Source organism: Acipenser ruthenus, chromosome 33 (genome assembly GCF_902713425.1).
Source record: "Acipenser ruthenus chromosome 33, fAciRut3.2 maternal haplotype, whole genome shotgun sequence".
Taxonomy (NCBI): Eukaryota; Metazoa; Chordata; class Actinopteri; order Acipenseriformes; family Acipenseridae; genus Acipenser; species Acipenser ruthenus.
The window spans coordinates 980,340-998,418 of NC_081221.1; the positions used below are offsets into that span (position 1 = coordinate 980,340).

The following is an 18,079-nucleotide window of genomic DNA, read 5'->3' on the forward strand; positions in this document are numbered from 1 at the left end:
GGGATTTGAACCGGGGACCTTCTGGTTACAAGCCTGTTTCTTTAACCACACACACACACACACAAACAGCCCAGTCCCCTGTTGAAAATAAAAACATATTTTATTATTTCAGTAAAACAACAATCCCAGATTGCCAGCAAACATTCAAAAAAAAAAAAAAAATACAACCAAAATAAAAAACCTAAAAAGGGAACAAAAAAAAATATTACATCACACTATGGTATCTATACAAACAGAAGGAATAAAAACGGTACATTTTAAACAAACAAAACATACAAATATTTACATAACAAAACGGGGAGGGCGTGTTTTTTTTAATATATTTCGATATGTATACTTTAAAAGCAACATAAAAAAAGTAATTTTAAAAAGTGCTTTTGATTTTATTTATTTATCCCAGTGTATCTATTTTTTTTTAAAAGCAAACAAAAAAAAAAAACCTTGTATATAATTGTCTAACTTTTCAAGTACTGTAATGAAATACATTTGTTACAGTGAAAAAACCAAAAAAAAAACTGGTCTTTAATTCCAGTGTTAATCCAATTCATTTTGTGAAAAATTAACTGCAACCCAAAATACTATATTCTCTTTTTTTATGATTGAATCAAAACGACAATTTTTCCTGAACAAAAATTAAAATCTGTCTTTAATGTTATTTGTCCATGGATAGTTGTAAGTTTTGGCGGGGGGTTCCTGCTTAAATTGCTACAAAATTAGATGCGGTCTTACATGTTTTAAAATACATGTGTAACACATTTGTAAATACAAGTAAAACTAGTGAACTACCCTGAAGTGCTATATTTTGGGTTTACTCATCGCACTAAGTGTATGACCCCTATTTTGTACACAGCAAGCACCTTCTTATTCCAAGTAACTTGGTTATTTAGTTGACATGTGAATTAAAGTTCACCTGAATGATTCAAACCTACTGCAAAGGCAATCCTAGACAGAGCTACCGTGGGGTCAGCTTTCATACTGTCCATGTCCAAAAATCAAAAAATGTTTTTTCTGCAACCTAAAAACAGCCAAGTCTATTGGTTTTAAGTCTGCTGTCTTAAGGCATTTTTGTTGATGTTGTTTGTATAATAATAATAATAATAATAACAACAATAATAATAATAATTTCAAACAATGGTGTAAATTCGGGGGAAAACTATACAGTAAAACTTCTATTCTCCAAACCAATTGTTCTGATAATCAAATTATGACACTGAGATTTTTGTACAATTCCAATCAATAAACCTCCTAAACAGATACAATTCACCCTTTTGCCTGTAAGTATATAACCTACAGCACTGTGCTGTTCTGTAGATACAAGATTGAGGGCTGGTCTGCATATCTTCTTTGCAAACAGGGCAGAAGAACACAGGGCAGGTTGACAAGGGGCTGTTCGGATAACCGTGGTATTCAGATAACAGAGGTGTTCGGATAACTGGGGTTCGTTAAGTTTCCCTGCATTTGAATTTTATTTTGTCCAATATTTAAATAAGTGGTATCAGCCTCAAAAAAAATAAAAAAATAAAATAATAATAATAATAATCAATTTTTTTCCAGCTATACAAAACAAACAAAAAAAGACAAACCAATAATAATAATAATAATAATAATGATAATAATAATAATAATGATAATGTTCCCCCTGTCCCCACATGCAGCAAGTTATAAAAAACAAAAACACCTCTTACGAACATCTGCCCAGTTGAGCCGGGGAGAGGGACACTGCAGATTAATGTTTTACAATCTAATGGTACACCGGTATACTGGGGTTGGGAGACCTCAGTAACAACACATTTATTAATTGCACACACTGGACTACATGCACGGTTGCTGAGCTTGAAGCTGCAAGCTTCTGGTGTATGGGACCTGTGCAGTGATCTGCAAACTGCTTTAACCATACACTCCAACAGCCAGTGTGTGCTGCATGCACTGTAGCCAAGCCCTGTGTACTGCGTATATATGAAATTATGCACAAATATACAACAGCAGGTTTAGCAACAGTCCCTCCTTCGCCAGACAGGGATTCCTCACTTCGGCCACATTCCAGAAACTGTATTGATTACGTTTCGGTTATTCCAAAACTAAGTTGTCATCCGTCCGTCCGTCCCCCAGGTGGGTAACTCTATTCCACTTGCCCTAACGAATGCACCTCCCTTCCCGATGCAGGACAAAAGACCCGCCTTTAGTTCAATCTACACCATCGCATCATTTTTTCATTCTTTAAAAAAAGAACTTTTAAACTAAAAGTTGTTCAAAAGGTTTTTTTTAAAATCGAAATTAGGTGACGAAGGTGGGGAAAAAAATAAAATGAGAAGATGGAAACTGCATGACAACTTTGGTAAATAAAAAAAAAAAAAAATTCTTTTTTTTTTTGTGCTTTCTCAAAACCTCCACTGTAAAGTCACACCCATTTCCACCAACACAGCCCGGACCTGCTCTGACATACCCTGCCCCCCCTCGAAGCTTCTCCTTCAAAGGGATTCCTTAAAACGTCAATATTCCAAGTCAGAATTATCTTTCTTTCTGAACTGGACTGGATTTGTGTGTGTTTCTACGTGTGTGTGTGTGTGTGTGTGTTTAACCTAATGCATCCAAAATGGGTGAGCATTGTTTCTCCACGTTTGGAGCATGACTCTTAACTTGAACCAGTCCTTTTTTCTATATCCACCTTCTTCAAAAAAAACCTCCATCTCCTTCCAAACTGACCTGCAGCCGTCGGATGCGATACAGACTTCATTTTCTGCAAGTTCCTTCCTTTTTTTGTGTCCGTCTTCCAAGTCTTTTTATTTAGAAATTCTTGACGCGACTTTATTTTTTTCACAAATCCTACAGCAACCAACTTATTGTGCTTTAAAAAAAAAAAAGTATCTGGTTTACTCTTTCCTTTCTTCTTCTTCCCAGGACAAGAAGAGTCACAAAGAAATCTCAGATCACATTACCTTAAAAAAAAAAAAAAGAATAATTCTTATCATTTTTTTTTAATGTACATACTGTTCTGTAATGTGTATATATATTTAAACTTTTTTTTTTTTTTTTTCTTTTTTTTAAAGCAATCTCGCTCTCACTTCTTCTTGTCTTTCTGTTTCTTCTCCGGCTTCCTGGACGGCTGCTGCTCGTCGCGGAGCCTCCTGGGCACGAGCAGGACGCTGCCGTCGCTGCCGTACTGCAGGGAGAACTCTCCGGCCGGGTAAGGCCTCCCACTCTCGTCCCGCAGCCTGGAGAACACCTCCTGGTGCAGGCTCTGCATCTTCTGCTTCATCTGCCTGAGGGAGCGGACGAACTCCACCTTCTCTCGCAGCAGCCGCGCCTTGTCCCTGCGCAGCGCCTCCACGCCCTGCTCCAGGTTCAGGATGGTGTCCAGCTTCCTCTTGCGGCAGTTCTGGGCTGCCATCTTGTTCTTGCCGCGGCGGCGGATGTCTCTGACCAGGGCAAGCTGGGCCTCGCTGAGACGGTGTTTCGACAGCAGCTCGTTGAACTCCTCCACGGGCAGGTGGACGATCTTCTCGTTGGAGAAGGGGATCTTCATGGCCCGGGCTCTCCTCTCGTCTCGGCTCTGCTGCTTGTCCAGCAAGTCTTGCTGCTGCTGCTGCTGCTTCTCCCTGCCCGCTCCCTTCTTTCCCGGAGCGGGGGGCAGGTCTGGGTGGGACGGGGCCAGGTTGTAGGTGTGGTTGTGGGCCACATGCTCCAGCTGGGGGAGGTGGCTGAACCGGGAGGGGTCCTGGTAGCTCATGCGGCAGAACTTGCTGAACTCCGGCTGGTAGCAACCCCCTACCGCTCCCCCCTCCTCAAAATCCACCGCCTCTGAGTCCGTGCTGTAGCCCACTGCCCCTTCTTCCGAGAATGAGGACGACGATGAAGAGGACGACGACGATGACGACGAAGAAGAAGAGGTCTCTGAGCCACTAGGGGAGGCGGGGCTCCGGCTGGAGTCCAGCGACAGCCCCGAGTCGGAATCAAACTCTTCCCTCAGCCGAGAGGCCTGGGCTGGGTTGAACCCCTCCACCAGGGCCAGGTCCAGCAGGCTGATCTCGTCCAGCAGGGCCTCCTCCAGCAGCCCGGTGAGCAGGTCCGGCAGCCCCGTGCCGTTGGAGGAGCCGTTGAGCCGCGGGGGCAGGAGCACATCTGTCAGGTTGGTCGCCTCGAAGGTGGAGTCGACGTCGCTGGAGTTGCTGGAGGAGAGGCGGAGCAGGGTGGCGGGGGGGGCGGTCCCCACGGCCTCCATGGGGCAGGAGCCGAGCTCGGGGCTGAAGAAGCCCCCCTGGAAGTCCTGGCTGCAGCTGGGCAGGGAGGCCTGGTGGAGGCTCACGTCCTGGTTGATGGGAGTGTGGGTGGAGAAGCTGAAGTCGGCCAGGGACCCCGTGTCCACTCCGCTGCTGCTGCTACTGGTGTTGAAGGAAGGGTCGGCAGCTTCACTTATTTCCATGTCCTGTAAGGGTGAACAAGGACGTGGTACAAATAAAAGGTTACAGACCACACACACACATCCGCATATGAAAATAGTTATTCTCTTTATTAATTGTACTAAGACTAATGCTAATACTGCAATAGCTTCCACTGCTACTACTGCAGGGTTGGAAATAAGACTCCCACTGCATAGCGGTTTGATCAATTCCTGGTTTTATTAGGAGTTTAATAAGACACACCTGAGCTTGTTACCTGTACACTGCGGCTAATCAAGCTCGTAGTAAAACCTGGAATGGGTGAAACTGCTATGCAATAGGAGTCTGATTGCCATCCCTGTAGCAGTAGTCTATTTATAGTGCACAGACAGGCCTAAGTCTGTAACCTCATCTGTGAAAAAACTGCAGCTTGCTAGTAAAGCACTCCGATAAACCAGCTCTGACCTGCAGATCCATGATGGCCATGATATCCTGCCACTGCTGCTCCCGGTCCAGGGGAGAGTCAGTCTGGGGCAGCAGGGGGGAGAGCAGGGGTCCCTGGGAGCTGGAAGTGGAGGGTCCCTCTTCGCTGGGGTCCTCCAACTCTGGATACACGGAGCCTGGGAACTAGAGATGGTGCAACAACACCAAAAAAAAAAAAATAATAATAATAATAATAATAATAATAGATTGATTGAATTATTGTAGGAGAGAGTTTTTCTGTATCCGTCGCTATGCATGACAGGGTTACACCAAGCTTTGAAAACTGAGGATAAGCCTCTAAAAAAGTTTTGTGAGCTGCGAACTTCTGAAAGTAGCGTTCAATACCTCAGTCTCTTCTACAAAAGGGAAGGTGGCTTCTAGCAGCCTGAGGCACTCTTGTAGAGACGGGGAGGTTTGGTCCACAAGGCTGGGCAACTGTTGGGAGAAAAGTTCCTTTTAGTGCTGCTGTATCCCTTATACAAGGGTACAGCTGTGTATTTGTGCGGTTTTACCATGCTAGCCTAGTTAGGCTCAGTGTGTATAGGTAACAAGCTTAGGTGGGTCTTGTTAAACCAGGAGTGGATTAAACTGCTATGCAACGGGAGTCTCATTTCCATCCCTGGAACATTTGAACTCATACCTGCTGTGGGATGCTCTCTCCAGTCTCTCCGTCCACAGGCCCCTCCCCCTGCCCCTGGTTCAGGCCGTTCCTCCAGCTGTCTCCCGTCAGATCATCCTCCTCTTCCTCCTCCTCGCTGCGTCTCTTCTCCACCTTGTTCTCTTTCTGGCGGCTGCTGTAGTCGAACACCTCTCGCCCCGCGCCCAGGTCAATGTCCTGCCGCCACAGGATGTCAATCAGATCGATATCCTAGCAGCACAAAACACAAACCCCGCCCCCTTCCCGTTAGAATTGTAAAACCAGAAAACACCAGTGCTCTGCAATACAGCGCTGGCCAAAAGTTTTGCATCACCACCCTATAGAATTAACTCAATAGGTTTCAGAAAGTCGAATGTAACCTGCTGAATAATGTTAGGTTAACATATTGAATTGCACAGCGCTTTGTAGTTTTCCATATACTTAACAAAAAACTGGCAGACGTGTGCAATATCATTTTGTTCTTTGATTACATGATGTTAAATTATGTTCAAATTGTGTTTTTTTTTTGTTTTTTTTTATGTCTCAATCCTAAAATTCTAGGTGATGAAAAACTTTTTTGGCAGGAGTCCCTTTTGTAACTTCGGTTTTGTTTAATGAACTATTACAGAACACGGGAGATGCCATTTATAACGTTAATTTGAACTTGCACATGAAACATAAACTTGCAACAGATGAATTAGATTAAGAAATTCACACTATCCCTGAACCCAGTCCTGGGTTATCAGAACTGACCTCAATAAAGTATATTACTATTTAAATGCTCAGGAGCCAGGAGTTTTGAGAAATCAGAGCTCTGTTAACTAAACCATTTCTTTTGCTACAGCTGCATGAACGACTCACAAAATACTTGATCAGGCTGCTATACTGAAAGTGCAAATCAGTTCAGAGGAGGTTTACAAGGGGTCCTAACTCAAATTCCTAACCCCTGGCCATTTCAATAATATGCCTAATATGGGCCACCAAGAAATAAAAAAAAAAGAGTTAGCAAGGATGGAGGTTAGGTTTAAATTAAAGGGTGCATATATTTACACTGGGGACTGGGGGAGACAGGCTTAGCAAATCAGACCCAATTTGTGTGATGTGTCCTTACTGAAGGAATGAAGCTAAAAATAGCACCTAACCCCCCCCCCCCCCCAGATAGTTTTTTGGCAGGGTCCCAGAGGTCTCAGCTGACTGCTTTGAGTCACACACTGCACATCTCAGTCTCTTCCCTTCAAGTTTGACTCCACAGAGCATTTAAAACACAAATAAAAAGAACGTTCGACAGCCAGATCTAGCATTTCATTTTCGTTTTTTGGCCCCAGAGAAGCGACAGTACCACGCTGAGTGTTGATAAACGCACCTGACGGCACGCTGCATTTGCACAATCTCAGCGTGTCCAGTTCTGATTCACAGACCTCTCTATGGCTGCCTTTGTGTTGCTCCTGCTTGCATCACCCAGTGGTACCATGCTGATCTGCACATCGGGCTGTACAATTGTATCATGTTGTTATTACCAGTTATTCAACCTCCAGGTCCTGAAATTATTTTTTTTTTTTTGTTTCGTTTGCAACTGGCTCTAACCACTTAGCCTGCCAAGCTCTGCTGCTTGGGCACAGCAAGCACCCCCCCACCCCGGAGTGAAACAGGCGCTGTCTGGCAAGCGAGATGTTAACTCAGATCTCCCAGGCAGGCGTTACCTTTCTCATCTCCGGCGTCTCCCTGAGTGTCGTCACTCCCCTTGCTCCTGAACTCAACGATACCAGGCAAGAACGAGCCAAGAGGGAGCGGCAAACAGCATCCCAGCTCCCAGGAAATGCATCCCAACTCCGAAGCCAAGCCAATTCCCCTTTCCAAACTAGGGTTTTTTTTTTTTTTTTTCTCTGTTTTGTTCCCTCTGCCCTTACAACTTCCCTCCACAAGCATCCAGCGTACTAAAACAATCTCGCCGCTGCCAAAATCCACCACGCTATTGCTGTCCCTTGCTCGATATTTTCAGTAAGTTGTATATTATTTTTTAATACAAAGTCATCTATTGTGTTGCACTGTAATTACAAGCTTGATTGGCCGCAATGTACAGGGAACAAGCTTGGGGTGTGTGCTGTAATAAACTTGTAGTAAATCCAGGAATGGATCAAACTGCTATGCAGCGGGAGTCATATTTCCATCCCTGGTCCCTCCATCTCTCTCTCTCTCTTCCCTTTCTACCTGCATTGTCCACTGCAGGCATTTTCCAATCCCCAGCTCGGAAGCTGCCTGGCAAGAGTCCAGGACAGCTTTCAGCCTTGGATTACCACCGCAAGGCGCTCACAGGAGTACCAAACTCAAATTATTACACTCAGCCCTTTATTGTTGACTGAAAGGAAGAAAGAAAAAAAAGGGGGGGGGGTTACTGAAAGTCATGTGACTGGAAAGAATCCGATTTAGGAATCTCATTAAGCCGCAGCAGCAACAACAGAATGTGTCCGTCTGTATGCCTGTCTGCCGCTTAGACGCAGAGCAGACGAATCTCCTAATTGAGTTTACTAATCCCAGCGGTATAAATAAGCTCTCTCTGGCTGTGCCCTTCGCACAGGGCAGGAGGAAAGCGTAGCTGAGCTGCAGACAGGGGCTTTTCCATTTAAACCACACTTGAGCTCCTCATCTGTACTCTGCGGCAAATCAAGCTCATAGTAAAACCTGGAATGGGTTAAACTGCTATGCAATATGAGTCTTATTGCCATCCCTGCAGTGGGAAAAAGGTATGAGACTGGGAGTCACTGTGGCTGCGCCATACCAGGGATGAGAGCAAGGAGGAATGTGTGAAATATATAGGTACACATATATAAGTGTAAGTATTTACATTTAAATCCACAACGTCCTGGCTTCTGCCTTCTGGTGCTTACAAAATACTCAAGTGAACTAGTGCTGGGGCGATGTGAACAACTGGTTACATTCAAACTGTTAGACTGGGTGGTATGGGTGCTGGAGCCAGTGTATCCACAGCAACTAAGCAACGATTTATTATTTATATAATAAAAAAAAAAAGCACCAGGGCGCTCTGGGACTTTCTCCAGGGGTGAGGCCAAGCCTCTACTCCGTTTACAGAAGGGACTCTGTATTCCAGCCCGACAACTTGAACTGTGATTAAACAAAGTGACTCATAAGAACAGTGCCGCTGTGAATCACTCTCATGACACTAATACTGTGGAGAGCTGGCCAAGCTGAGACACGCACGCACCCACCCAGGGACGCTGGTGCTGGTTCAACAGCTTCACACAGCGACGCGCTGATGAAGTCTACACCAAGCTCTCTCATTTCTACCCACTTCTGAACTCCCAGAGTGTTCAATATAGACAGCCATCATTTAATATAGTCCACATGGCCCATTTCAAAGTGTTTTAGTTACAAAAAAAAAAAAAAAAAAACACCTTTCAAAAGGTACAAAACGAAAAAGTAACAGCCACACTATATAATGAGGACTTAAAATATACACATACCGACAAGGTTCAGGGGTGGAAATGACTCTCCTACTGCATAGCAGTTTCACCCATTCCAGGTTTTACTCCGCACTTGAGTAACCAGAGTGTGTGCAGATAACAAGCTCAGGTGTGTGTCTTATTAAAACTCATAGTAAAACCAGGAATGGATCAAACTGCTATGCAATGGGAGTCTTACTTCCATCCCTGTGGTTTGTTTCCAGTTTTGCGAGATACCCCCCCCCCCCCGACACCTGAACAGCAGTTTTGTCTCTCATGCACTGGGAGCTCTGATGGTGAAGCCCCAGCCCTGCCGGGGACACATCAATGCACCTCACGAGGCTGGCTGCCCAGCTCCTTGTAAAGGTGTAATGGACTGTGTGTCAGTAGATCTGTAGGCTCTTTATGCAGAGAGAGAGAGAGAGAGAGAGAGAATGGCAGGCAACATGTTCTTCACAGCACAGGATACAGCTCTCCAGGTTTCCACAGATGCGTGTAATGCACTGAAGCACAGGGGCTTAAAAAGCAAGGCTGTGGTCACTGCAGACAGACAGGTAGTCCTTCTATATGCGGCTACGAGAGTGGCTTCCTTACTTGAACCTGTGGCCGAGGGAGAACATGAAGGGTGTTTATCACCCGGCGACCCGGATCAAGTTTCCAGTTACACAAACAAAATTCCCCAGCAGCGTTCCCGACTCTGTACTGTAACGGCATGTCTAGAATTAAGGATCGCTTTCCCCACGTGTGCTGGGCTCTCACTGCCAGAGCCTGCCTGGACAGCCTGGGCGTGTTGCACAACACCTCCCATTAATCAACAGCATATGCTTTCAATGACACTTCGAGGGCAAATAACAAGGTCGGTGTGCATGCATACGGACAGACAGCAAAGAGACATGCGTTAATTTTGAGTATGCCAGAAATCTGCAGCCCGACATGTTGTGACTGAACATGTCTCGGAGGGACACAAGATGGACAGAGAGGCACGAACTGGAAACCAGACCCAGTTTTGTACTGGTGCTAAACCGATTAAGATCAGCCTGGTTTGTGCTCCAGATAGCTAAGGTGCGGAGTGTGCGCTATTCAGGGTCAGTGGAACAGGTCAGGGTCAGTGGACTGCTATGCAACAAGAAGAGCGCATGTTAGGCTCATGTAACCACCATAGTGTTGTGCATGTCTGTAAATATTGAATATGCATGACCTACTGCATACAAACACAGACATTGTGCCCTGATCTCTGTGCAGGGCAACCTAGTTGGGAACCCAGGGGACTGTGTTGAAAATTTCTGCAAAATTGTTAAGGTAGCATTACTGTAAAAAACAAAACAAACAAACAAAAAAAAACACAAGAGATCCAATTAGAATGAGAGAGTGGGGTAGGTGTAATGGCTAAATTAAGCTGTATGACTAGTGGGGGTGGGGATTAAAATAAAAAATACATAAATAAAATTAACAAAGAATAAATAACAATATCTTGGCACTGAATTCAACATGCTGCTTGTTATGCTGGGGTTAAAGAACGAGGAGGAAAGGGTAGGCTGCTGTCAGAGATGAGACTCTGACATGACAGCTGGAGATCAGGACCAGCTTCAGGCTGAAAAACAGCAAACACAACCCAGCCTGCTGAGAGGCTGCTTCATCTCTATGAAATCTGGAGCAATGGTTCTCACGCACACACCCACACCCACACCCACACCCACACACAGCTAAGAGGCCCAGCAACAGTACCACTCACTCCCTCCCTCCCTCCGCAAAACACTACCTGTTGCTAGGTCATCAAGTTTGCTGGCTGGAAATGCATTCTGGGAAACAGTTCTAGTCTTTTCTATCAACAGCAAGGAAGGATTATATTACTGTAAAAGTGAAACCTGGAAAAGCACCGTCTTTTTTTTTTTATATAAAAACAGTAGCAATGGGTGTGCTGTATGGGTGCAGTATGCAATGCTGTTCTTTACTGCTGCAGATCTTGTTTTGTTTTTTTTTGTGTGAAAAGTCTGCACTGGTTGAAAGCAGAAGCAAAAAGCTAAACCTGAAACCTTATCAGAAGCTTCGATATTCCGTCTGCCAACAAGAAAGCACCACAAAAACCAGACTCTGCGAGCGTGTCTGCAGCATATAGACCATGCAAGTACAAAACATAGCCTCGACGAGCCTCTTACTACAGCCTGCTTTTCAGAGATGAATTGCAGTCTAGACTGTTGACAGAAGTGGATCAGGATGCGACGAGCATTCCTGTTTTCAGAATACCCTCCCTCCCGTCTACTATGCAGTCCTGATTTATTTATTTATTGTTTTCTTGTTGCTGCACGTGCCGCTTTGATAATAAATTGCACAACGCAGACGAGGCTAGACTTGTTAAAAGCCCACCGCCGGAAAAGTTTCAACTATTTGTGCCAACATTCAAATACAATAATGATTTTTTTTTTTTTTCAGAAATCCCCTGTGATGCGGAGGTTCATGCAAAACCGTTCAAAAGCATTTCACAGAACTCAAGACTCAGAAAGAACAATACTTCTGGCCCCAGTCTAGATTTAAAAACAGGAAAGCCGACAGAAAGCTTTGAAAAAACACTGGGTCATCAAGACTTCTATTGACATTGTCTCCGAGCTCCTGTGCGGTCAGCTAGGGTGTAACGGTTCACAAAAAAAAAAAGACATTGTTAATTTAACAGAAAATTAAATGAAATAAAACTTGTTTGACGAGATGTTTGTGGGTTTGAGTAATAAATGCAAACCTGGCATGAGCCCTTAAGGCACTGGTAAGTCAGTTTGTTACAAAACACCCTCCCAGTTAGGATTGCTATTATTGCAGTGACCCTGATTTTTTACTATCGTGTCTAAGTCATCACGAGTAAAGAGAATGAAGAAATATGTGAAGGACATTACAGGGATGGAAATGAGACTCTTACTGCACACTGCAGTCCACGTTTTAATACAGGTTTGATTAGTATTAGTATTATTATTTATTTCTTAGCCGACGCCCTTATCCAGGGCGACTTACAATTGTTACAAGAAATCACAGTACAAAGTATCACAGTACAAGGTATCGCATTATAAAATATCACATTACAGGATATCAGTATACAGATAACAGCAGTTATGAAAGTACAAAGTACAATTAGCTCGAGTCTATCGGTAACGAGCTCAGGTGGGTCTTATTAAAAACTCACAGTAAAAACAGGAACGGCTCAAACTGCTATGGAATTGGAGTCTTATTTCCATCCCTGCATTAGACAGGTCATGAAACCCAGGACTGGGTGCAGCAGCAAGGCTAGCGTGAGTTTCTAACCCTGCTCAAACTCCTGGCTCCTGATCATTTCAATATTAATAATAATAATAATAATAATAATAATAATAATAATAATAATAATAATAATAATAATAATACTAGACTTAATTGAAGGCAGTTCTGAACCCCATGACTGGGTGCAGCAGCAGCAGCAGCAGGGCTAGTGTGTTTCTAACCCTGCTCAAACACCTGGCTCCTGATCATTTCAATATTAAACAGACTTGATGTGCTGCGTACCTCTTTAGTCAGGTTGTTGCTGCTGCTGTCGCCGTCATCGTTGTGGAGTTCGCTGCTGTCTTCTGGAGCCACAGCCCCCAGGTTCTCCTCAGGCTCCTGGCCGTAGCCCTGGTCGAGGGTCCCGTTGCCCCTCACTGCCGAACTCTCCAGGTTGCCCATCTCCTCCAGCCCGCCGCTGGCATTCTCCAGGGCAATGCCGGAGCTGCTGCTGCCGGACTGCGGGCTGGAGACCACGGGGCCCTCTGTGTCCCGGTAAGCCAGCCAGGCGCTGAGCTCCGTGCTGGGAACCTGCAGCCTGTCCAGGGAGCGCACCTCGTTGAGCAGTCGGCGGGCGGTGAAGTAGTAGTCTAGGTCCACGCTCTTGGGGTGGAGGCCATAGCCGTCCAGCGTGTTGCGGAGGTTGTGGAACTGGGTCTGGGTGTAGGCGGAGCTGGGGCCCAGGAAGATCTCGCGCAGCGGGGGAAGCTGGGAGCTCAGGTAGGTGTCCACGTCGACCCTCACCCCGATCAGGCTGAGCAGGATGGCGAATTGAATCAGACCCTCCGTCAAGTTCTTCTTCAAGTAAAGCATGGTCTTAATGAGAATTGGGTTAATAAACAATATATGTTTAAAAAAAAAAAAAAAAGTGTCTCTCTGCTCCTGAGATTTTTTTCTTTATTATAAAATTTGAGAAATATATATTTAAAAAAAAGTCAGTAGTTTGTTCTCTTCTTTAGGTCTTGGGGTTAGGGGGGAGATGGGATGATGTTATAGATTCTTAAATAAAATGCTGTTATTTTTTTCGACCTCTCTCTCTTATAAAACATTCAAGAGGGAGGTACACCCCCTCCTCCTCCTCCTCCTCCTCCTCCTCCTCCTCCTCCTCCTCTCCTCTCCTCTCTCAATGCTTTGTTTTGGGTTGTTTTTTTTTCAGAGTAGAAGGAATCAAACAGAAAACGAACTGCTGCTCCTGCCTCGCAAAGTCAGCCTGCTTTCCTCCAGCTCAGAGAGGCTTCTCCTGTGGGCTGCAGCACTGAGAAACAAGCCAGTCGTAATGCAAATCGCGGAGCTCGAGGACCCAAAATCAGATCTGTTCCTCGACGCTCGACTCGGGACTCCTGTAAATCATAAAAAAGAAAAAACAAAAGGGGATGACAAGAAAACACAAAACTGTATTAAACAAGAATGCAAATCAGAAAGGATTTTAAAAGCAGAGACATGGGTGCCAATGTCTTAGACATTTAGTCCTTTTGCACAATGGGTCTATGTTTAATAAATGTACAATTTGCTCTCTTCACCTCAACCTTTTCCTCAGAGAATGCAATGACTATATATTATATATATATATTTTTTTTTTTGTTTGTTTATAAAAAATCTATTTGATATCCACAAAACTGTTGTAAGCTGTTGTCAAAAAGAAGCCGACAGACTTGTTTTTATTTTATTTATGAAACAATTTGAAAAAAAAAAGCCAAAAATATTCTTTAACAACAACTTAACACTTTTAAGCTTTTTTTTTTTTTTTTTTTTAACACAGCTGTTGAATTTAATAGCATGCCACGCTTTCCTGCAATACAAACTTAACAACTGGGGCTGTGTTTCACAGGCTGGCCTTTTGCCATTCTGCAGTGCAGGATCAGATGAGAGAGTCCTGAAAATCCCCCTAGCCTTTCCAACGATCCACTGACTAAACCCATGAGCACTAGCGCACTATATCTGAGCATGAAATATCTTGCCAATCTGTTCCTCTCCACCTCATCGTGATTTATTTAGTGATTTCTTATCACCGGGTTATAAAAAGAGGGTTATAAATCTCGCAGTTCACAGCCGACAGGTATGATGAAACCAAATGAAACAATAGGGCCACTTTTTTCTTTTTAAAAACCCGTTTGCAACTTTGCAACAGCACAGCTATGCTACATTAGATTATTTATAGACAAAGAAAACAGGTAGAGAAGCACACATGCCACCTGAGACATCACTATTTATTTATAAAGTGTTCTTATTACACAGGATCCCTCTATGCATTTACAGTCTCACCAGTACCTCTGAGTATCTACTGCCTGAGTCTGTTCACAGTACTGTTATGTTTTGAACCCAGACTACAACTACAAACAACCAAGTATTATCAGACGATTACAGATCAAGACAGCAAAAAAAAAAAGCTTTGTGAAGGTATGCAATAATAATAATGCAAGCTTTTTTTTTTTTAAACAATAAAATGTTTTTGAAAACCTGCAAATCGAACCATGTGTTATGCTGGTTATGCAAAAATACATTTCATGGGTGAACGCACCCACTGTTACAGAAAGAGACAAGCCGCTCCCAGGAGACCAAGCGGCAAGTGTCACCTGACCTACTTTGTGGAAACCGGTTGCAAAAGCGTGTTTATTTTTTTTTTTTAGTGTGTTTGCAGTGTATGATGCAATCTTAACAGCTTCCTGAGAAACAGCGCGGTCTTCCCACCCTTTACGGACGCATTTGCCAGGCTTAGATCTGCACTTTTAGTATGGATGAAGTATTCGCCATGTCAAAATGCTCGTTAATTCGCTGTGGGCGATGGCGTGTACGGTTTGGTTGCTTACCATTACTGTGTAATTATTAAAATCACCACGTGGTCAGACTCAGTTTGCAGTAACAATGCAATCTTATCAAAAGCGCTGCCTGCCTTTGCGTTTAACGATTTTATTACAGTTCAGGATTATTGATTAACTCACATCACCACTGCAGGTGTGTACCGGTCTGACAAAAAAAAAGGCATGAATTAAACTCTTGTTTAGTTATTTTCACTGTAAAAGCGGTGTTTTTATTTTAAAACGCCTTCAAAATTGACAAACCACGACAATGTTATTATAGTTGTAAAACAAGCCTCCGATCTCTCACTCAACTCAAAACACAATAAATAAATTAAATCCTAACATTTGTTAAAATCGAATCCCACGTCTACGTCTGAAAATCAGTAGTATGGTTTTGTCCCGATGTTTTCTAAACTCTAAGACTAAACACAACCAAAACTGCAACGTGACAGGTTTCACATTTACGGAGCACTTTTTTCTTTTTTGTACTGAAATTACATTAAAGGCACTGGATTTCAACGCTTCCGAGAAGGGCGTGATCTGAAACTCAGTCAGTACAATACAGCAAGCAAATCAATCGTTGCCTTTTGTGTTATTATTATTAATAATAATAATAATAATAATAATAGTAATAATAATAATAATAATAATAATAATATTTATAATACCTGATTTAGTTCTCACTAGTTCTTAACTTCCTAGGGTATCTCTTGTATCATCCACTCAGGAAAAAAAAAAAAACGAATGCGCCCAATAACGGAACACTAAAAAAAAGGAGATGCCTTTAGATTTATTATTTACTTTAAAAAAAAGTCCTTAGATTCATATTACGTTAATCAAAGGCGCATCATAAATAAAATATTATATTTCTACAAATTATAACAAACATACACAGTGTCTATGAGAGACAGACAGCCCGTCCTGCGTATGGGAGGAAGGTGAAGCTTATGTTTTGATGAAGCGAAATATAGTCTTGGCTCTGGGGGGGGGGGGGGGGGGGGGGGGGGGGGCGTTATATATAGAGGCTAGCCAAGCAGCTTGGTCCACCCCCACAGTGACGTCGTATTGTTTCGGTCCTGTTCGCTCTTCAGTCCTGGACGGCTTGTTGTTTACCCCCCCCCCCCCAAAAAAAAAAAACTAACCTGACAACAAACCAAGGAAGGGTCGCGCCGGCCTCGTTGCTATGACGATATTAAAGCAGGATAGGACAGTCAATCCCGTGATGCAGTTCGGTGCTCAATTACAGGCGCCATTTGTGGAGCCCACTCAGTACTGAATACATTGCGGCGATGCTGCCTTGCAGCGCAAGGGTATACCGGTATATACTTTATATGGTTGATATAAAGTGACTGCCTGTTATTTATGCGAATTCATGCTGTATTGTGTCAAGAAACATGTTGCCAGGGCGAGCGTGAATACGTTAAAAGCGTTGCGATGTTAAAGTGCTGGACGGGCTCCAGATGGCGCCACTGTTTACTAACTCCGCCCACTCGTGACATCATTTTCCTGTCCTTTATATAGTCTCAGCTTGACAACCAGGCTAGCAACAAGTGGCGCCACGGAGGCGGATAGCGCCCACCAGCCAATCAGAGTCCAGGATAGCGGGTGGGCGGCCGCCTTCTGACGCCAAACAACCAATGAACTTGAAACAGGGGTGGGGTTTTTCTACCGGGTGGGGAAGGGAGGGTCCCACGCCGGGTAGCAAAGATAAGTGTTTAACTTTGTATAAAACGATTTTATTTTACAAACCATTTTTTTTTTTTTTATGTATCATATAAAAATAAAAAACGAACACATTGCGCAATATATAATTAATACTTAGTACATCATGTTCCAGTTAATGAAAAAAAAAATGTCGTCGGCGGGTTTTGTTTACGGAGCGACACGTGAAAATAAAATAAAAAAAAAACTTAATAAAAATATATATATAACGTTTTGATACTCACAGACTGCAGAAGGTCGAGTATTTACGGTACTGAATGGACTCCGTTTTGTGGCTAGTTTTCATTAAACTGTAACGTTGTTTTGTCAGATCCCCCCCCCTCTCCCATTGCAGAATACCTCGGTCCGCAACAGCACGTGGACTCACGCAGTGCGCAGGCGTGGAATATTCCAGAGCGCACTAGTTAGGTGACGTCATAGCGTCAGTTCTGATTCCCCGCCTCTCCTGGCAGCTGGTGATTTAGCAAGGCACAAAACGTATTTGATCAGCTACCGTTTTTAATGCAGCTGTCTTAAAGGGCCATTCAATGCTCATATCAGGACGTTTCGGTCTACCAGTCCTCCTTCAGCAGCCTTGAAACATGCCTTTCAAAAGAGACGTTCCGGAGGATGAGGTCATGATGACTTCAGAATAGAATGTTCATTCCAAGGGGTTCCAAAGTGCAGTCAGTCAGCGAGTGATATAAGGGTCCAAGTTTAAATAAATAACCATATGAAACAACAAGTCAGGTGGGAGCCTAACACGTGCTGCACAGGAAGTCAATCTACAATGTGGTGGCAGGGTAAAACAAAAGAAAAAAAAAAGTGAAACTCCTTTTAAAAGTGAAAACAGACTGGAAAACAAAGTGCGAGAGAGAGAGAGACAGAGAGACAGATAGATAGAGAGAGAGACACAGGCAGGCATACAGACACAGAGAGACAGACAAAGAAACAGAGATTAGAGACAGAGAGAGAAAGACAGACAGAGACACACACATATAGAGAGAGAGAGACACAGACAGACAGACACACAGAGAGAGAGAGAGACAAACACAGTGAATTATTCTGCACTGGGAAGGAATCCCATGCATTCTCTGGCCTTTAGCCTGCAGTAAAACAGCGAGTCCTGGAGCAAACGAATGCCCACCCAAAAGGGTTTCAATTGAGCAAACATCAATAGGGTTACCGAAAAATGAATCACCCTCACAAAACAATCAATAATCCCTGTGTGTTGCATTTTAGGAATCTTTAAAAATCACATCTATTTTTTTTTTTAATGATGCTGATTATTATTATTATTATTATTATTATTATTATTATTATTATTATTATTATTATTTTGACCCT

General features: G+C 43.5%; 1 protein-coding gene across 4 annotated transcripts; it reads right to left on the minus strand.

The window, feature by feature from the left end:
- Positions 1–79: 79 nt before the first annotated feature.
- LOC117433495 (endoplasmic reticulum membrane sensor NFE2L1-like) lies at positions 80–17,215 on the minus strand. Of its 4 annotated transcripts, XM_059006761.1 has the most exons (7): positions 16,978–17,215; positions 12,477–13,573; positions 5,500–5,727; positions 5,205–5,294; positions 4,842–5,003; positions 3,063–4,423; positions 80–2,936 (listed from the first exon to the last, which is right to left on the minus strand). In XM_059006761.1, the coding sequence occupies exons 2-7, from the start codon at positions 13,044–13,046 to the stop codon at positions 2,933–2,935; spliced, it is 2,415 nt and encodes an 804-aa protein (XP_058862744.1). In that variant the 5' UTR covers positions 13,047–13,573; positions 16,978–17,215; the 3' UTR covers positions 80–2,932. The 4 variants fall into 4 exon arrangements, with proteins under 4 accessions (XP_058862744.1, XP_058862743.1, XP_058862747.1 ...); XM_059006760.1 differs by having other exon boundaries at positions 80–4,423; XM_059006764.1 differs by lacking the exon at positions 16,978–17,215 and adding an exon at positions 16,174–16,537 and having other exon boundaries at positions 80–4,423.
- Positions 17,216–18,079: the final 864 nt, after the last annotated feature.

Bases quoted from the DNA above. Each gene is read 5' to 3' on its own strand.
- LOC117433495 (XM_059006761.1), bottom strand. From the start codon at position 13,046: ATGCTTTACTTGAAGAAGAACTTGACGGAGGGTCTGATTCAATTCGCC. The intron at 5,295-5,499 runs GTATGAGTTCAA...TTCTCCCAACAG, and splicing joins GAGAGAGCATCCCACAGCAG to TTGCCCAGCCTTGTGGACCA. The intron at 5,004-5,204 runs GTATTGAACGCT...CACCATCTCTAG, and splicing joins CTTTTGTAGAAGAGACTGAG to TTCCCAGGCTCCGTGTATCC.